Consider the following 18,317-nt stretch of genomic DNA (forward strand, 5'->3'; position numbering starts at 1 on the left):
ACATTGTTTGCTATAAGAGTTTCATGAATTTGTCCTTTTTGCGCTGCTCACATGGTAACGTATTTCTTCATGAAATTTCACACACACAGAGCACACGTATACTTACATGTGGAAAAATCAGAATTTTGAAATTTAAGAAAGTACGAAATTCAATTTTTTCAAAAAATATGCCCAGTCTGCTTGATGTTCTTTTTTTACTAATACCTCTAATTCAGCCTATCTGTAGTAGTTAGAATGTATTTTGAGACTCCAACGCAATTTTACTGAAGATATACAAACAAAAGCAACTTGATAGCGTCGCAAATTTTTGAGGTACAATCTGAACTAGCATACCACTGCCTGCATAAACTAAACAGATTCTCAGTTTCTTAACATGACCAAACACTCACTTTTATTAGCTCAACTCACGGTGCTATTGTCCGGTTTCATGATCAAGCCTCGTCGATTCGCTATGAGGGTTTCGGACACGCACCACACTGTTCAACATTTGTCACCAACAAGTTGAGTCCAAAGACGCACAAACATCAGACTAGACGACGACCATCTTCATCATCACGACCAGCAGTCACAGTCAATTAAGCACATGACCAAATCATTTGAGAATGAAGGGCATCTCTATTTCTCCAGGACTACAACAGACACATTCCATCCGGTTTGGTAGGTCGCCACAACCCCAATGGGAAGTAACCCTCATAGATGTTCGCCGCCACACTACCGCCTCTGTACCGGCTTGTAGAGCACGACGGTCACATACTTGGCCTTGAACCGGTGGGTGATCCCCAGGGCGACCACGGATCTCGAGTTCTCCTTCTCTATGTAGAGGTGGTTGAGCACCACGGGCTGCGGCAGAGGGAGGCTGCTCCCGTCGTCATGGCTCGGCGGGAAGCTCAGCAGTGTGTGCTGCAGGTGAGGAGGAACCAATGGGGGCTCTCGAGCTTCGTCTTCGTTTCCAGGGATAGGGTTGCTGTAGCTTGAGTCTGGTGACGATGGGACTTCGAATCCAACAACTTGCACCCCTTCCTGCACCCATGTTATATATGTTAACCACCCATCATATATACAAACATGATAGAGACAGCAGCTTAGGAAAGAAAGCGACCAAACTACTTACATGGTCATCCCTGCCTTGTCGGTGGTCCATATTGCAGCAAGACTCTGTTCTGTTGCCTATCCTCATAAACGAGTATATGAAAAATGTTGACGTGAGTAATGAATTTTAGAAACTAAATCAAGAGCTGACATAAATATCACAGATAATAACTCTAAATCGCATATAAGAATCATTCATTGAATGAAATTTGCACATAATGTATTTCTATCATGCACTACATGCAAAAGAAACTTCTGATTTTTGCATGAACCAAATCGATCTTTCACACCATAGGAAACAAAATCTAGCAGTAAACTAATTACACATTTAACCAATGGAATTTTCCCAGTAAGTAGATTTGTTTTCAAACTGCTCTGCTCCGACAGAGAGTGGGAGAGCATGCTGGTATGCTAAGTTGCTAACCGATTTCAGTGTAACACAGGAATCCAATAGTTTCCCTTAAAACTGCTCTGTACTTACGAAGGGTACGATTGATTATATACTGGTAAAGTGGCAAAGGTTTCAACTACAAAAATGAATTCAAACAGATTAACTCGGCCCAAGGTAAATAGTTGCAACTACAACGGAGTGAATGCAAGCAGAAAATGAAACAAGACAACTTTGTTGCTGGAAAATTATTAACAATAATAAACTGTTAGGAACTCACTCTTAACTAATACATTCAGATATAAACTAAAGAAAACTCCTAATTTCCACCGTAGCATGCTACCTTATCAAACTCTTTTCCTCCTATACTTTACTGGATTAGCATGACAAAGAGATCTCCCATAACCGGTTTATTTTGTTGGTAAGAAAGCCAAAGTTGCTTTGATTGTTTTCACTCTGATCTGGTTCTGCAAACAATGAATCAATATCTTCCTTGCCTATACTAGATCAGGTTGTGTTGAACTGTCCATATCTTGATAAAAAATCACTGTTAAAATGTAGCATGCTATGGAAATCAAGGTACATCCCGCCTCTCCATGCAGCCTGAACGTTTGTGCTCATTTGGCCTCCCAATTTCCCCATACTGTAGTGTAGCACGTACTTAGGCCTGTTGGATCAGAACAGACCACCAGATTGGTAGCATCAGCACGAGGTTTGGCTGCTGCTTCATGTCAAAGCAGCAGCAAGGACAAGTATTGTGGCAGCTCAACCCAGGGTTTTGGGTACAGTTTCAAAAAGATTACAGAGGGCTTGAGATTTTACTGCCAAATAGTTTCAAACAAATTATTAAATTCAAAATCTCAAGTCAAGCAAGAACTTGAGGGCATAACAGAAAAACAGAGCAACACTTTCATCATGGTGGTTGGAGACCTGCTCCTTGGGTTGACCATTGCAGGTTCAATCAGTTGATGCTACATTTACAAATTTAGTAATATTCTCTAAATTACTACCTGGGAATGGGACCTACATGCAGCTTCTGAACATGTTTTGCGTACACAATAAAAAAGGGCAGCCCGGTGCACATAGCTCCCACTTGCGCAGGGTCCGGGGAAGGGTCTGACCACTTTGGGTGTTTTGTATGCAGCCTTTCCCTGCATTTTTGCAAGATGCTGTTTCCAGGACTCGAACCCATGACCATTGTTGGGTGCACAATGGTGCACAAAATCGACGCGCAACTGGGATTCAAACCCATTAACACTTAGGCATTAAAACAGGCAACTTACCATCAGGTCAGCACAAGAGAAGTTTACTAGTGTGAGTTAAGATTTAACGTTGAATGTCTCATCAGGGCACGAGGATTTCCCAGAATCTCAGCTTGATAAAAGAACTCTGGCTCAAATGGGGCAGCAGCGCATCGACCAAATATTCAGGCAAAGTCTATCAATATTATCTCTTAGCTAGTTAGCTTAGTTTGATTTTAACTCGAAGTAACCCCTAGACTCTGGAGGAGTCAAGCAGAAGTTTAGGTGAATGCAAAAACACCTTTCTGTGTGCCGAGGGTTAAGTCTCGAGTATGGAAAGAAAGCCCAAATGTGGGCATATGTTGCGTAGTTTGGGGACCACAGCAAGGCTTTTAGCATAGTTACTGCATGGAGCCATTTGTTTTGATGTGCTAAGCTGGACCTGTCACTTGATTTGAGACACACGAGCATAAGGCAAACAAAAGGAAACATGTTCAGATTTAGTAAGTTGTGGCAGCAAGTTATCATAATCAATGTTTCTAATTTGATAAACACAGGAACCTGAGCTTAAGCTGTACCATTTCCTTTCATTTGCATGTATGCTCATGCAACACAAATCCAGAATCAGATCCAAATTAACACAACAGAATAATGAAATTCCCTGATATACTAAAACCAACTAATAACAGATATAATAAAAGCAAAAATACCTAATATACAAACAAAAAAAAACTACCATTTATGCTTAAGAAATTCTATCAATGTACAGAACTATCTCATACACAAAAACAGAAAACCTACCTGCAAACAACTTAAACAACATGTTAAAGCCTACAAAGCCCTGATACACCAAAGTCTGCCATATCCCTTAGAAAGCGCGTGGGATACGGCACCGCGCCGGATTCTCCAGGGGCGGGTAAACATACCCCGAGTATCTGCCGTTTTCCAAATTTAGGAAAAGAAAGAAATAGGTACATGCCCCAGCACGCCGCGGATACGTTCACGACACCGGAGGAAGCAGCCCAGTAAAGCCCAAAAAGCAATGCTTCTGAGTGGTCCACTCAATAGGCTCGATATAGGAGATAACAAAAGGGCAGTGGTTTGATCTCACATCTCAAAAGTTATAATTTTGTCGTTATTACATACTATATCTTTTGAATTAACTATGTAGGCTCCCCTTGTCGCGGTATGGCCGTTTCTGGAAAACGCCTTATCCCATGCCCCCCGTGCCCGGTGTCCGTTGTATTGGTGCTTCTTAGGTCAACGCCGTTACGTCTATGAACAGGCATCGCACATACATAACCTTTGGAGACATATATCTTTAAAAAATGTGTGCAGTTTCCTCCTCTGCTCTACATAGACTATTTTTTCCCTGCAACCATGCAAAATTCTAATGGCTTGATTGATGATGAAGATGCAAATCAAATGATATAAATCGGATCCATGCACAGAAACGCTATGGCACAGAGAATTGGAAGGTTTTGGGGACACAGATTCGCCGTTATGCACTCCCCGTGTCGCCGTATGTCCGTTTCTAGGAAACGCCTTACCCCGTGTCCCCCGTGCCCCCCATAATTTGTCGGCATCGGCGCTTCTTACGCTACCGCGGTCTAGCACATATAACCTTTGGACTCGTACCACAAACAAATGCATGCAGCTTCCTCCTCTAAACTCTGCCCAGACTATTCCCCCCCCCCCCCCCCCCCCCCCTGCAACAGCCCCAAATGCTACTTCGCGAAATTCTACCGGCGTAATCCATGATGGAGACGCACATCAGAGCATAGCAACTGGATCCATGCACACAGAAAATAAACGCGCGGCATGGAGAGCTGAAAGGGGTTAGGCGTCGGAGATTCGCTGCTCACATCCTCACCTTTGCTTCTTTCTTGCCGTCGGGGGCGGAGGCTGCTGGGCGGCGAAGGCGGAGGCGGTTGGTGCTGCCGTCGGGGAAGGAAGGGAGGAGGCGCGCGAGTGGAGAGCTTCTGCCGACTGGAGGGAGGTGCTTGTCTCAGCCGACAGCGAGGTGGGCGGACGAGTTTGGCGGCGGCGAGGTGGGGGATCTGGCGGGGACGGGCGGTGGGAGGGACTGGTGGGGACGGAGGGATGCGGCGGCGGGCGGCGCGGCGTCCGGCCGGCGGCGACGGCGGCGGTGGGAGGAAACCCTAGGGTGGGGAATGAGATGCGGTTGGGATGGGGGAGACGGATTTCCTCAGGTGCGCAGGGTATATCACCCGGTGGCAGTTTTCGTGTAATTACGGTGCCACCGAGGGGCACTTCTGCGCCCCGAGCAGGGTGCGGGCCCTCGTGCATATATGTCCACGTCAGCATTTTCAGGAGTATGAGCACTGCCTTTTTTTTGAGGGGTTGGAAAATGAGCACTGCTTTTCTTCCTCCCGCAGTGTGACAGGCTCAAAATCATGTTATCCTCTACCAAACGGGCCGGGTCAACCAGGCCGGCCCGCGAGCATGCTCACACGGCCCCATAGGTCAGACACGGCAAGGGCTAGATGGGCCGTACGCAGCACGCCCTGGGCTGTGCTTGGGCTGCTAGGCTGAGTACGCAGGCCAGCATGATTGGCCGATTAGCGCATGGTCGGCCCATCTAATAATTGAACCCCTGTGGGCCGGGCCAGGCCAGCATGATTAGCCGGGTCAGCCCGTTTGGCCAGCTTTGGACTCTACTCCTAAAGGGAAGCCGGTAGTCTGCTATAATGATTTCCGTCTGGATTTTTCCGTCCCGCATTCCACCACGCTCTCTCACAAATTTTATTTCTGTACAAAAAACAATCACAAAAGAAGAAGAAACAATTTCGCCCCTCCAACCACAACCGAGAACCAAATCAATTTGGATATCAGACCGTTATTGCAATTAATAGGGAGACAATTAGTTACGCGTGCAATTAATTTAGTTTGTTTAACTAAAGATTTTTTTTCACATTAAATCAATTTTAAAATCAAAAAATTAATATAATTAATAGGATGGCACTTAAGTTTGTTTATATAAAGTTTTTTCACGCCAAATCGACCACCGAATCCATCTGGAAATCAAGCCATTAATGCAATTAATAGGGAGACAATTAATTACACGCGCAATTAATTTAGTCTGTTTAAGTTAAAAGATCACACTAAATCAATTTGAAAATCAAACCATTAATGTAACTAATAGGTAGTCAATTAATTACGCGTGCTATTAATTAAGTTTGTTTATATAAAGTTTTTTCACGCCAAATCGACCACCGAATCCATTTGGAAATCAAGCCATTAATGCAATTAATAGGTAGACAATTAAATACACGTGCAATTAATTTAGTTTGTTTAAGTAATTACTTATATGCCTGGGGGCATTTCTGCGCCCAGAGCAGGGTGCGGGCCAGCCTGCATATATGTCCACGTCGGCATTTTTAGGAGTACGAGCACTGCTTTTTTTTAGGGGTTGGAGTATGAGCACTGCTTTTCTTCCTCCCGCAGTGTGACAGGTTCAATATCATGTTATCCTCTGCCAAACGGGCCGGGTCAACCAGGCCGGCCCGCAAGCATGCTCACATGGCCCCATAGGTCAGACACGGCACGGGCTAGATGGGCCGTACGCGGCACGCCCTGGGCTGTGCTTGGGCTGCTAGGCTGAGTACGCAGGCCGGCATGATTGGCCGATTAGCGCATGGTCGGCCCGTCTAATAATTGAACCCCTATGGGCCGGGCCAGGCCAGCACGATTAGCCAGGTCAGTCCGTTTGGCCAGCTTTGGACTCTACTCCTAAAGGGAAGCCGATAGTCTGCTATAATGATTTCCGTCTGGATTTTTTCGGCTCGCATTCCGCCACGCTCTCTCACAAATTTTATTTCTTTACAAAAATCAATCACAAAAGAAGAAGAAACAATTCCGCCCCTCCAACCACAACCGAGAACTAAATCAATTTGGATATCAGACCGTTATTGCAATTAATAGGGAGACTAGTTACGCGTGCAATTAATTTAGTTTGTTTAACTAAAGATTTTTTCCACATTAAATCAATTTTAAAATCAAACAATTAATATAATTAATAGGATGGCACTTAAGTTTGTTTATATAAAGTTTTTTCACGCCAAATCGACCACCGAATCCATTTGGAAATCAAGCCATTAATGCAATTAATAGGGAGACAATTAATTACACGTGCAATTAATTTAGTCTGTTTAAGTTAAAAGATCACACTAAATCAATTTGAAAATCAAACCATTAATGTAACTAATAGGTAGTCAACAATTAATTACGCGTGCTATTAATTAAGTTTGTTTATACAAAGTTTTTTCACGCCAAATCGACGACCGAATCCATTTGGAAATCAAGCCATTAAGGCAATTAATAGGTAGACAATTAAATACACGTGCAATTAATTTAGTTTGTTTAAGTAATTACTTATATGCCCGGGAGGCACTTCTTCGCCCGTAGCCGGGTGCGGGCCATCGTGCATATATGTCCACGTCAGCATTTTTAGGAGTATGAGCATTGCTTTTTTTTAGTGTTTGGAGTATGAGCATTGCTTTTCTTCCTCCCGCAGTGTGACAGGCTCAAAATCATGTTATCCTCTGCCAGACGGGCCGGGTCAACCAGGCCAGCCCGCGAGCATGCTCACACGGCCCCATAGGTCAGACACGGCAAGGGCTAGATGGGCCGTACGCGGCACGCCCTGGGGTGTGCTTGGGCTGCTAGGCTGAGTACGCAGGCCGGCATGATTGGCCGATTAGCGCATGGTCGGCCCGTCAAATAATTGAACCCCTGTGGGCCGGGCCAGGCCAGCATGATTAGCCGGGTCAGCCCGTTTGGCCAGCTTTGGACTCTACTCCTAAAGGGAAGCCAGTAGTCTGCTATAATGATTTCCGTCTGGATTTTTTCGTCCCGCATTCCACCACGCTCTCTCACACATTTTATTTCTTTACAAAAAACAATCACAAAAGAAGAAGAAACAATTCCGCCCCTCCAACCACAACCGAGAACCAAATCAATTTGGATATCACACCGTTATTGCAATTAATAGGGAGACAATTAGTTACGCGTGCAATTAATTTAGTTTGTTTAACTAAAGTTTTTGTTTCACATTAAATCAATTTTAAAATCAAACAATTAATATAATTAATAGGATGGCACTTAAGTTTGTTTATATAAAGTTTTTTCACGCCAAATCGACCACCGAATCCATCTGGAAATCAAGCCATTAATGCAATTAATAGGGAGACAATTAATTACACGTGCAATTAATTTAGTCTGTTTAAGTTAAAAGATCACACTAAATCAATTTGAAAATCAAACCATTAATGTAACTAATAGGTAGTCAATTAATTACGCGTGCTATTAATTAAGTTTGTTTATATAAAGTTTTTCACGCCAAATCGACCACCAAATCCATTTGGAAATCAAGCCATTAATGGAATTAATAGGTAGACAATTAAATACACGTGCAATTAATTTAGTTTGTTTAAGTAATTACTTATATGCACGGGGGCACTTCTGCGCCCAGAGCAGGGTGCGGGCCATCGTGCATATATGTCCACGTCGGCATATTTAGGAGTATGAGCATTGCTTTTTTTAGGGTTTGGAGTATGAGCACTGCTTTTCTTCCTCCCGCAGTGTGACATGCTCAGAATCATGTTATCCTCTGCCAAATGGGCCGGGTCAACCAGGCCGGCCCGCGAGCATGCTCACACGGCCCCATAGGTCAGACACGGCACGGGCTAGATGGGCCGTACGCGGCACGCCCTGGGCTGTGCGTGGGCTGCTAGGCTGAGTACGCAGGCCGGCATGATTGGCCGATTAGCGCATGGTCGGCCCGTCTAATAATTGAACCCCTGTGGGCCGGGCCAGGCCAGCACGATTAGCCGGGTCAGCCCGTTTGGCCAGCTTTGGACTCTACTCCTAAAGGGAAGCCGGTAGTCTGTTATAATGATTTTCGTCTGGATTTTTTCGTCCCGCATTCCACCACGCTCTCTCACAAGTTTTATTTCTTTACAAAAAACAATCACAGAAGAAGAAGAAACAATTCCGCCCCTCCAACCACAACCGAGAACCAAATCAATTTGGATATCAGACCGTTATTGCAATTAATAGGGAGACAATTAGTTACGCGTGCAATTAATTTAGTTTGTTTAACTAAAGATTTTTTCACATTAAATCAATTTTAAAATCAAACAATTAATATAAATAATAGGATGGTAATTAAGTTTGTTTATATAAAGTTTTTTCACGCCAAATCGACCACCGAATCCATTTGGAAATCAAGCCATTAATGCAGTTAATAGGAGACAATTAATTACACACGCAATTAATTTAGTCTGTTTAAGTTAAAAGATCACACTAAATCAATTTGAAAATCAAACCATTAATGTAACTAATAGGTAGTCAATTAAGTTTTTTCACGCCAAATCGACCACCGAATCCATTTGGAAATCAAGCCATTAATGCAATTAATAGGTAGACAATTAAATACACGTGCAATTAATTTAGTTTGTTTAAGTAATTACTTATATGCCCGGGGGGCACTTCTGCGCCCAGAGCAGGGTGCGGGCCAGCCTGCATATATGTCCACGTCGGCATTTTTAGGAGTACGAGCACTGCTTTTTTGTGAGGGGTTGGAGTATGAGCACTGCTTTTCTTCCTCCGGCGGTGTGACATGTTCAAAATCATGTTATCCTCTGCCAAACGGGCCGGGTCAACCAGGCCGGCCCGTGAGCATGCTCACACGGCCCCATAGGTCAGACACGACACGGGCTAGACGGGCCGTACGTGGCACGCCCTGGGCTGTGCTTGGGCTGCTAGGTTGAGTACGCAGGCCGGCATGATTGGCCGATTAGCGCATGGTCGGCCCGTCTAATAATTGAACCCCTGTGGGCCGGGCCAGGCCAACACGATTAGCCGGGTTAGCCCGTTTGGCCAGCTTTGGACTCTACTCCTAAAGGGAAGCCGATAGTCTGCTATAATGATTTCCGTCTGGATTTTTTCGTCCCGCATTCCACCACGCTCTCTCACAAATTTTATTTCTTTACAAAAAACAATCACAAAAGAAGAAGAAACAATTCCGCCCCTCCAACCACAACCGAGAACCAAATCAATTTGGATATCAGACCGTTATTGCAAATAATAGGGAGACAATTAGTTACGCGTGCAATTAATTTAGTTTGTTTAACTAAAGATTTTTTTCACATTAAATCAATTTTAAAATCAAACAATTAATATAATTAATAGGATGGCTCTTAAGTTTGTTTATATAAAGTTTTTCACGCCAAATCGACCACCGAATCCATCTGGAAATCAAGCCATTAATGCAATTAATAGGGAGACAATTAATTACACGCGCAATTAATTTAGTATGTTTAAGTTAAAAGATCACACTAAATCAATTTGAAAATCAAACCATTAATGTAACTAATAGGCAGTCAATTAATTACGCGTGATATTAATTAAGCTCGTTTATATAAAGTTTTTTCACGCCAAATCGACCACCGAATCCATTTGGAAATCAAGCCATTAATGGAATTAATAGGTAGACAATTAAATACACGTGCAATTAATTTAGTTTGTTTAAGTAATTACTTATATGCCTGGGGGGCACTTCTCCGCCCGTAGCAGGGTGCGGGCCATCGTGCATATATGTCCACGTCAGCATTTTTAGGAGTATGAGCATTGCTTTTTTTTGAGGGATTGGAGTATGAGCACTGCTTTTCTTCCTCCCGCAGTGTGACAGGCTCAAAATCATGTTATTCTCTGCCAAACGGGTCGGGTCAACCAGGCCGGCCCGCGAGCACGCTCACACGTCCCCATAGGTGAGACACGACACGGGCTAGATGGGCCGTACGCGGCACGCCCTAGTCTGTGCTTGGGCTGCTAGGCTGAGCACGCGGGCCGGCATGATTGGCCGATAAGCACATTGTCGGCCCGTCTAATAATTGAGCCCCTGTGGGCCGGGCCGGGCCAGCACGATTTGACGGATCAGACCGTTTGGGCAGCTTTGAACTCTACTCCTAAAGGGAAGCTGGTAGTCTAATATAATGATTTTCGTTTGGGTTTTTTCATCCCACCTCCCACCACGCTCTCTCATAGATTTTATTTCTTTACAAAGAACAATCCCAAAAGAAAAAGAAACCATTCCGCCACTCCTCCCACAACCGAGAACCAAAGCAATTTGGAAATCAAACCACTAATGCAATTAATAGGGAGACAATTAATTACGCATGTAATTAATTTAGTCTGTTTAAGTAATGATTTATTTTCACATTAAATCAATTTGAAAATCAAACCATTAATGTAATTAATAGGCAGGCAATTAATTACGTGTGCTATTAATTAAGCTTTTTTATATAAGGATTTTTTTCACGCCAAATCGAGCACCGAATCCATTTGAAAATCAAGTCATTAATGCAATTAATAGGAAGACAATTAATTATGTGTGCAATTAATTTAGTCTGTTTAACTAAAGTTTTTTTTGCTTTAAATCAATTTGAAAATCAAACCATTAATGTAATTAATAGGCTGGCAATTAATTTGCGTGCTATTAATTAAGTTTGTTTATATAAGAATTTTTTCATGCCAAATCAAGCACCGAATCCAATTGAAAATCAAGCCATTAATGCAATTAATAGGGAGACAATTAATTACCCATGCAATTAGTTTAGTCCGTTTAAGTAAAGATTTTTTTTTGCTTTAAATCAATTTGAAAATCAAACCATTAATGTAATTAACAGGCAGGCAATTAATTACGCGTGCTATTAATTATGTTTGTTATACAAGGTTTTTTTTGCGCCAAATCGAGCACCGAATCCATTTGAAAATCAAGCCATTAATGCAATTAATAGGGAGATAATTAATTACGCGTAACTAATGTAGTCTAAGGCTTTCCAACAAATTAATATGGCTCGTTTCTATATAAGTTGTGTTCTCTAAAGAACATACATGTATGTGAGGAATCACATAGTTACAGTTTCGTTCATAGGAACATAGTTACCCACACAAATGGGAGGTGATTATGTTGTCATACCGATCTTACTATGCTTTTTGTTTAGAACTTGCCAACTCACCTTGGCTGATTCGATAGACTTAGATGGCAATCTCGTGATGGATGAGAAAGTAACCAATATTTACTTTTAGATTTTGACATACACAACTCTTTTGTCAATTGGTTTATGTATTTATCCCATTCTTATTTCTACTTGACCACTTAATCTTCATAATTACTATTGGTTCTCATCATTCATAACTACTCTATGTTACTTATATGCCCAACTAAAATGTAGAATACATATGTGGAAACAAATACTTATACTCCCTCTATTCCTTGGTAGATCGTTTGTTACTGGCAAGTAAATCAGTTAGTCCAGGAAAGAAAGAGATACACACAATCGAGAGAGAGATACTTTCCTTCTTTTGCTATAAGGAGAGATACATGCAATCAGGAGAGAGATACTTACCTTTTTTCTGGAGGGCTAAGAACGTAATTAGGAGGAATTAGAACAAATGCATCTTACATCGTGGAATTTTATCAAAAAACAAATACACCTTTTTTTTCTGGAGAGTATCTTTCAAGGACTTTGTCCATCAATTATACATGCTAATCAGTCACGAACTAACATTTCCCTCTGCAGAACACCACTCTTTTAAGACATAAATCTTTCCATTTTCCTTGGAGAGCTAATATCAAGGATGAAGGAAGCGGCATTATTTCTCATGTACACACACTCGCTTTCACTGCCTCTGTATATATCTCTTTACTTTTTCATGTGTTAGATTTGGGATGTTTTGTTGATTTTTTGGTGAGTATTGACCACAAAATACATCACAATGAATGTCACGGTGACATGTGATAATTATAAAAGGAAAATTCAAGGTATTTTTAATATAAGCATCACATATTTAAACCAAAAAGAGAAAACAGTAGAAATCTACATTCATTAGTGATGCACCTAAATCATAGTTCAGCAAGCTAAATTATGATCAATGGTCAGAGAGACAACATGCTACATAAAGACCGGATAAAATGCATACACCTAAATGAACTAAGGTTGATGCCCTATATACCGCGAAAGAAATGATCATTACATACAAAAAATGCTACCAAAATACCAAGAATAATAGATTCAGAGAGGCATTTAAGACACATTTTATTGGAGACTTATCCTGACATACCAACACTCTATTGGAAATACGCTTCACACCTATCCGGGAGAGAAACAAATCTTGTTTTGCGCCTGCCACAAGGATGAGAGAAGACCTAAGCACCTGAGTAACACCATCGACAATGCACATGAACTAAATTATTGCATGCATCACCACAAAAGGTATAATTCGTTGGAATGACACCACATCCTGCGTAGGAAGCTAAATTCAGTATGATATACTCAACAAATGCCTACGAAAAATGTAGACTAAATACAAAGGAACATGAAAATTCCCCATTTTAAATGTATGGTAGGTGAACCTCATAACAAGGCAAAAACAGACATCCTCGCTTGTTTATTATGTTGTTCTCCATACATTTTTCTATTTATTTACTAATTTGAGCTATAATTTTCTATCACTAGTATGCAACATGGCACACAAAGCCAGGAATATTCTATGGCCTTCGAGCTGAGATGAGTATATGGGCTTCACCAAATCAAGAAAACTCTCAAGAATCTGGAGCATCCTTACAGATCTATTGTCAAGATGGAGGAAACTACAACTTAATTCAAGCTGGATTTCACGTACAAACATATCACCCATTCTGGTAAAGTCAAATGCTTTTGAATAAACCACTATTTCATAATCAGGTTTTTCTTGCAGATTTCCCCCTCTTTATACCATAACAAAGATATTCGCTTCTTTACGTATTGGACTGTAAGTATAATCAATGCCATTTTAACAAGTTATATATTATTGTGGTACGCATATAGTTTTTGGTATTTTGTAGGAGTTAGAGGCACTATTGGACTAACTACGAGTCTCTTTACATCCATAATAATACATGTTTCCTTTGTTTTATTCCTTAGAAGGACTTGAAATCAAGGGGGTGCTACAACTTGAAGTGCCCAGGATTTGTTTCTGCACGTGGAGCTAATCTGGTACCTGGACAAGCCATTTCTCCTCCATCAATTTATGGCAAACAAGACTACTACATTAGACTTAGCCTCAACCAGGTGCACCATTTGTCCCATTCTGGAGATTACTAAAGCTATATAATGTCACAAATGTGCTACTATTTCTAGTATAATTAGATGATACCCGTGCATTGTGCAAGACCTCATCAACTTAAACACGTACATGCATGCTATAAGAGCAACTACAAAAGAGAAAAAAGTTGGATTGCAATTAACATAATGCCATTTTTCTAAAAAATGTGAAACATGAACTACATAGGTATCCTCATAGTGTCCAACACACAATCCATTCATGAAAACAAAAATTTAATACAAAACAATAATTTATGAGGAGCATGCATGACTTGATGGTGTGGTAGGACCGCATGGATAAATAAAACAAGCACATATAAAAATATAACTTAAGACGAGCATGCATGACTTGTTGATGTGGTATGGCTGCACGTAGAGAAAGAAAAGTCAACTTATAACTAACCTTTATGACTTGTAGATGTGGCATGGATGCTTGAATAGAAAACTAGGTAGTGGATTGCTACTATTTAAGAATAGAGGATTAAAGTTAACAAAGATATATTTTATTAGAGTGAAAATTAGTTAGGCATAAATTCACATGGTTAGTAAGTAATATCCATGTTTATTTTATGAAGAAAATACCGAACATTAATTAGAATATGGGAAATTGTACATCACCCAAGATTCTTGCTAATAACAACTTGTTCTCTATTCTTCTTGGGTATGAAATTTATTGTTCATGGCTGTCATCAATCTTTCGTTGACTACAGGATCCAAATTCTGAAGATTGGGTGGTGTACCGTCATGATTTAGAAAAACCATCATTATTGGGACATTTTCCAAAGAAGCTTTGCCCTGGAATACCACGTATACAAGCCTTGACTGGTTTCGTGAATTACTTCAAGAATGCACATGGTCCTCCAATGGGTAGCGGCCACTTCCCCAATTATGAGGATCACGACGATAAGAAATCTGCGTACTTCAGGCGCATTCAGTATTACACTCCAAATGATCGTTCTTATAACCTGTTTGGCGTTCCCATGGTCAAGTTACTTGATAGGCTAGATTGTTGTAGAGCAAATGGTTTAGTTTTTGATTATAAAAGGGGTTTTATGTTCAACTATGGTGGACCAAGTGGTTGTGTTGGTTGACAAAAAGAATTGTATTCCCATTTGGATTCAAATAAATAAAACATAGTATGCTACTTAACGGTCAAAGATTGTCCCTTATTTCATTTATTTTGTCAAACTCCAAATTGGTCTTTTTTTTGCAGGGCGAAAGGGATTTCATTGCTCAAGGAATTACAAGATCGTTCCTACGTAGTATAGGAACATCTGCAGGCCCAGATCATAGCCACACAGCAGTGCGATCCTCCACACGGCCAAAGGCAGCTAAATAGTGACTAATAGCGTTCTGGTTCAAACTAATCTATGATACCTAAATAGTTCATCCCCACTATGTTATTTCTCTTGACATGCAACCTCTCCACTTCAGCAGGTCTGCCACGTCAACGTTCCATTACCACAGCTTACAGACGGGCCTGACCACTACAGCAGAGTAGCCACGTCAGCATTCCATTACCAGCTTACAGAGACACTACAGACGTTTGCATGTTAATGGATTTGGGCAATAAAGGACAGTTTTGGACATTTGAGAAGAGGGTGGCCGGTGGTACTTACACTCGTTGTAGGTTGGACACGGCCTTGGTTAATTCTGACTGGTTGGCGAGGTTTCCTTTGGCCTCTATTACTCATGAAACACCAGCCACATCGGACCATCTAACTTTGTTACTTGACTTCGGCTGTGCAAAAACTGAAAGAAAAAAGTGAGATTTCAAATACGAGACGATGTGGGAGACACATGAGGGTCTAAACGAGGTGATTGTACTGGGCTGGGACGCAGGAGTGCCATGTTCCACTATGGAAGAGATAAGCTTGAAAACCTAGCAAGAGGTCTGGGAAGGTGGAGCAATGACACTTTTGGAAGTGTACGAAAAGAAATCAAATTTTTAAAGAAGCAGCTTCAAGAGCTAAGGGGTGATCCTCTTCGAATAGGACCTTCACATGCAGAACTCAAAATAAATGAGCGTTTGATTGAGCTGTATCACCGGGAGGAAATCATGTGGCGCCAGCGGGCAAGGATCGACTGGTTGTCAGCAGGGGACAAAAACACAAAGTTTTTTCACTTACAAGCGAGTCTAAGGCGAAAAAAGAATATGGTCAAAGCACTACAAAATTCCCTTGGTGCTATAGTAGTAGACCCGGATGAGATGAGAAGTTTGGCAAATGATTTCTATCAAACGCTCTACACAACCGAGGGTGTGCAGGGCATAGATGAAGTGCTGAATCATGTTCCAAGGAAAGTCTCAAATGAGATGAATGCAATATTGAATGCGGAATACACGAAGGAGGAGGTGAAAACAGCTTTGTTCCAAATGTTCCCCAATAAGGCTCCAGGGCCGGATGGCTATCCGGCGCATTTTTATCAGCGCCATTGGGACATCTGCGGTGACGATGTAACAAGCGTGGTGCTGAGCATAGTACGAGGTGAGCAAAGCCCGAAAGGTATTAATGATACAGTTTTGGTTCTGATCTCTAAGGTTCTGAATCCCAACTTACTCTCTCAGTTTCAGCCAATCAGTCTATGTAATGTACTCTATAAGATTGCATCCAAAGTGGTAGCCATCAGGCTAAAAGTTATTTTACCTGACATAATTTCTGAGAATCAATCCACCTTTGTGCCGGGAGGATTAATTACAGACAATATCATCTGTGCATATGAGTGCCTACATTTCGTGAAGAAGTCTAAGTCCAAGACGAACAGTTACTGTGCTCTTAAGCTGGACATTATGAAGGCATATGATAGGCAGGAGTGGACATATCTAAAGGCCATTATGGGCAAAGTAGGCTTTTCTCAGCATTGGATTAATACGGTAATGGGTTTGGTCTCTTCAGTATCCTTTTCTGTTCTTTTTAACGATGACAAGCTTGAGCCTTTCAGACCAACCAGAGGAATCCGACAGGGAGACCCAATCTCCCCCTACTTATTCTTGATCGCAGCAGAGGGCCTTTCGTGCCTCCTGAAATCCAGTCCACAGGCATCACTTGCATCACTTGCAGGTATTAAGGTGGGAGAGAATTCCTTATTTGGCCCTTTCTTAAAATCCGGTTCCCTATTTGGCCCCAGAAATTTCATTTTTCCCTTTTGACATTATAAATTCATTTTATTCCTTCCATGACACTTCTGTCACTTTTTGCTGTTAACACCATCAAATGTTACTTGAAATGTCTTATTTACCCCTGCTTTACCACGTCGAAAAAAACAGAAAAATCTAGTTGCGGCGCGAGGCACACAGCGGCGACACGAGGCATGGAGGAGGGCACGGAAAGTAGTGATGGACGGTCGAGGCGGCGCTGTGCAGGCCCAAGTCGCGGCGCCGGATGTCATGCCCCGAGATCCTCCAGTTGCTGCCCCTCTCGCTAGTGCAAAGGCCAAACAAATCTGTTGGGGAACGTAGTAATTTCAAAAAAATTCCTACGCACACACAGGATCATGGTGATGCATAGCAGCGAGAGGGGAGAGTGTTGTCCACGTACCCTCGTAGACCGAAAGCGGAAGCGTTAGCACAACGCGGTTGATGTAGTCGTACGTCTTCACGATCCGACCGATCAAGTACCAAACAAACGACACCTCCGAGTTCAGCACACGTTCAGCTCGATGACGTCCCTCGAACTTCGATCCAGCCGAGCTTTGAGGGAGAGTTCCGTCAGCACGACGGCGTGGTGACGATGATGATGTTCTACCGACGCAGGGCTTTGCCTAAGCACCGCTACGATATTATCGAGGTGGATTATGGTGGAGGGGGGCACCGCACACGGCTAAGAGATCAAGAGATCAATTGTCGTGTCTATGGGGTGCCCCCTCCTCCGTATATAAAGGGGGGAGGAGGAGAGGGCCGGCCAAGGGGAGAGGCGCGCCCAAGCGGGGCAATCCTACTCCAAGTAGGTTTGGCCCCCTCCTTTCCTATTCCATCTAGGAGAAGGGGGAAGGAGGAGGTGCAGAGAAGGAAGGAGAAGGGGGGCCGCCGCCCCCTTCCCTTTCCCAATTCAGATTGGGGCAAGGGGGGCCGCGCGCCACCTCTTGGCCTCCCTCTCTCCTTTCCACTAAGGCCCATAAGGCCCAATAGCTTCTGGGGGGGGGGGGGGGGGTTCCGGTAACCCCCGGTACTCCGATAAATATCCGATAACCCCCGGAACCATTCCGGTGTCCGAATATAGTCGTCCAATATATCAATCTTCATTTCTTGACCATTTCGAGACTCCTCGTCATGTCCGTGATCACATCCGGGACTTCGAACTATCTTCCGTACACCAAAACACATAAACTCATAATATAACCGTCATCAAACTTTAAGCGTGCGGACCCTACGGGTTCGAGAACTATGTAGACATGACCGAGACACGTCTCCGGTCAATAACCAATAGCGGA

The 18,317-nt window shown here is 42.5% G+C and overlaps 2 protein-coding genes across 2 annotated transcripts; one reads left to right on the forward strand and one right to left on the reverse strand.

Moving 5' to 3' along the window:
• Window positions 1–364: 364 nt before the first annotated feature.
• On the reverse strand, window positions 365–4,919 carry LOC109750475 (SNF1-related protein kinase regulatory subunit beta-3). The gene is made up of 3 exons (XM_020309433.4): window positions 4,592–4,919; window positions 1,112–1,167; window positions 365–1,020 (listed from the first exon to the last, which is right to left on the reverse strand). Exons 2-3 carry the CDS (start codon window positions 1,139–1,141, stop codon window positions 712–714), a joined length of 339 nt encoding a protein of 112 aa, XP_020165022.1. The 5' UTR covers window positions 1,142–1,167; window positions 4,592–4,919; the 3' UTR covers window positions 365–711.
• Window positions 4,920–10,841: 5,922 nt separating this feature from the next.
• LOC109750473 (protein neprosin-like) lies at window positions 10,842–15,020 on the forward strand. Its single transcript, XM_020309431.2, has 6 exons — window positions 10,842–11,811; window positions 12,327–12,410; window positions 13,263–13,424; window positions 13,504–13,557; window positions 13,710–13,856; window positions 14,600–15,020. The coding sequence occupies exons 1-6, from the start codon at window positions 11,698–11,700 to the stop codon at window positions 14,978–14,980; spliced, it is 942 nt and encodes a 313-aa protein (XP_020165020.1). The 5' UTR covers window positions 10,842–11,697; the 3' UTR covers window positions 14,981–15,020.
• The last annotated feature ends 3,297 nt before the right edge of the window (window positions 15,021–18,317 follow it).

Source organism: Aegilops tauschii, chromosome 1 (genome assembly GCF_002575655.3).
Source record: "Aegilops tauschii subsp. strangulata cultivar AL8/78 chromosome 1, Aet v6.0, whole genome shotgun sequence".
NCBI lineage: Eukaryota > Viridiplantae > Streptophyta > Magnoliopsida > Poales > Poaceae > Aegilops > Aegilops tauschii.